This window comes from Malurus melanocephalus, unplaced genomic scaffold (genome assembly GCF_030028575.1).
Source record: "Malurus melanocephalus ecotype Western Australia unplaced genomic scaffold, MMel_1.1 scaffold_2881, whole genome shotgun sequence".
In the NCBI taxonomy this organism is placed as follows: domain Eukaryota; kingdom Metazoa; phylum Chordata; class Aves; order Passeriformes; family Maluridae; genus Malurus; species Malurus melanocephalus.
This window is the reverse complement of record NW_026626113.1, coordinates 7,304-8,368: the sequence shown is the minus strand read 5'-3', so window position 1 is coordinate 8,368 and position 1,065 is coordinate 7,304. Positions and strand designations below refer to the sequence as shown.

The following is a 1,065-nucleotide window of genomic DNA, read 5'->3' as shown; positions in this document are numbered from 1 at the left end:
GTCAGGAATTTACTGCCCAAATCACTGGGTACGGGATTATTATGGGATGGGATTGGGATCAATATGGGATCATTATGGGATTGGGGTTATGGCATTGGGGTCTACAGCATTCTGCACATGGGGGACCACGCGGAGTTTGTGAGGAACCTGTTACCAAAATCATTGGGTACGGGATCGGTTATAGGATCGGGGTTATGGGATTGGGGTTATGGGATCATTGTGGCATTGGGGTTGTGGGATTGGGGTCTACAGCGTTCTGCACGTGGGGGATCATGCGGAGTTTGTGAGGAACCTACTGCCGAAATCATTGGGTATGGGATTATTATGGGATTGGGGTCATTATGGGATCAATGTGGGATCGTTGTGGGATTGGGGTTATGGGATCATTATGGGATTGGGGTACCTGGGCTATGGTCAGGAGGAGTTGATGAACAGCAGCGTCTACAGCGTTCTGCACGTGGGGGATCACGCGGAATTCGTGAGGAATTTACTGCCCAAATCACTGGGTAGGGGATTATTATGGGATGGGTATGGGATTGGGGTTATGGGATTGGGGTCTACAGCGTTCTGCATGTGGGGGACCATGTGGAGTTCATGAGGAACCTGTTACTGAAAGCATTGGGTACGGGATTATTATGGGATTGGGGTTTATAGGGTTGGGATCTATAGGTACCGCACCGAGTTCATCAGGAGCTTCCTACCGAAATCACTGGATACGGGATTGGGATTTTTATCCCATATTTCATTCCCCTATTTCTTTCCCCAGTGAATGGAGTGCCATGGCTGCAGGAGCTGTCCCCAATCCCATTTTCATCCTGAAGTTTTTTCCTGTTTTTTTTTTTTTTTTTTTTATTTTCATTTCCTCCATTAAACCATCTCTCTTTTTTTTTTTTTTTCCTCATATTTTCATTCTCATATTTCATTCCCGTTTATTTTTATCCTATTTCTCGGGCGCAGTGAACGATGTTCTGTGGCCACAGGATCCATCCCCTATCCCATTTTTATCCTGGATTTTTTTTCCCATGTTTTTACTCCTGGATTTTTTTCCCCATATTTTCATTCCCC

General features: G+C 45.5%; 1 protein-coding gene across 1 annotated transcript in view; it reads left to right on the top strand.

Annotated features, from left to right (window-relative positions):
* The first annotated feature begins 388 nt into the window (after window positions 1–388).
* Window positions 389–1,065, top strand: part of LOC130587962 (nuclear receptor coactivator 1-like) — a 7,973-nt gene continuing 7,296 nt past the window's right edge. The window contains exon 1 of the mRNA XM_057388926.1: window positions 389–506. Within this exon, the coding sequence (XP_057244909.1) occupies window positions 389–506 (118 nt within the window). The remainder of the gene's footprint in view (window positions 507–1,065) is intronic.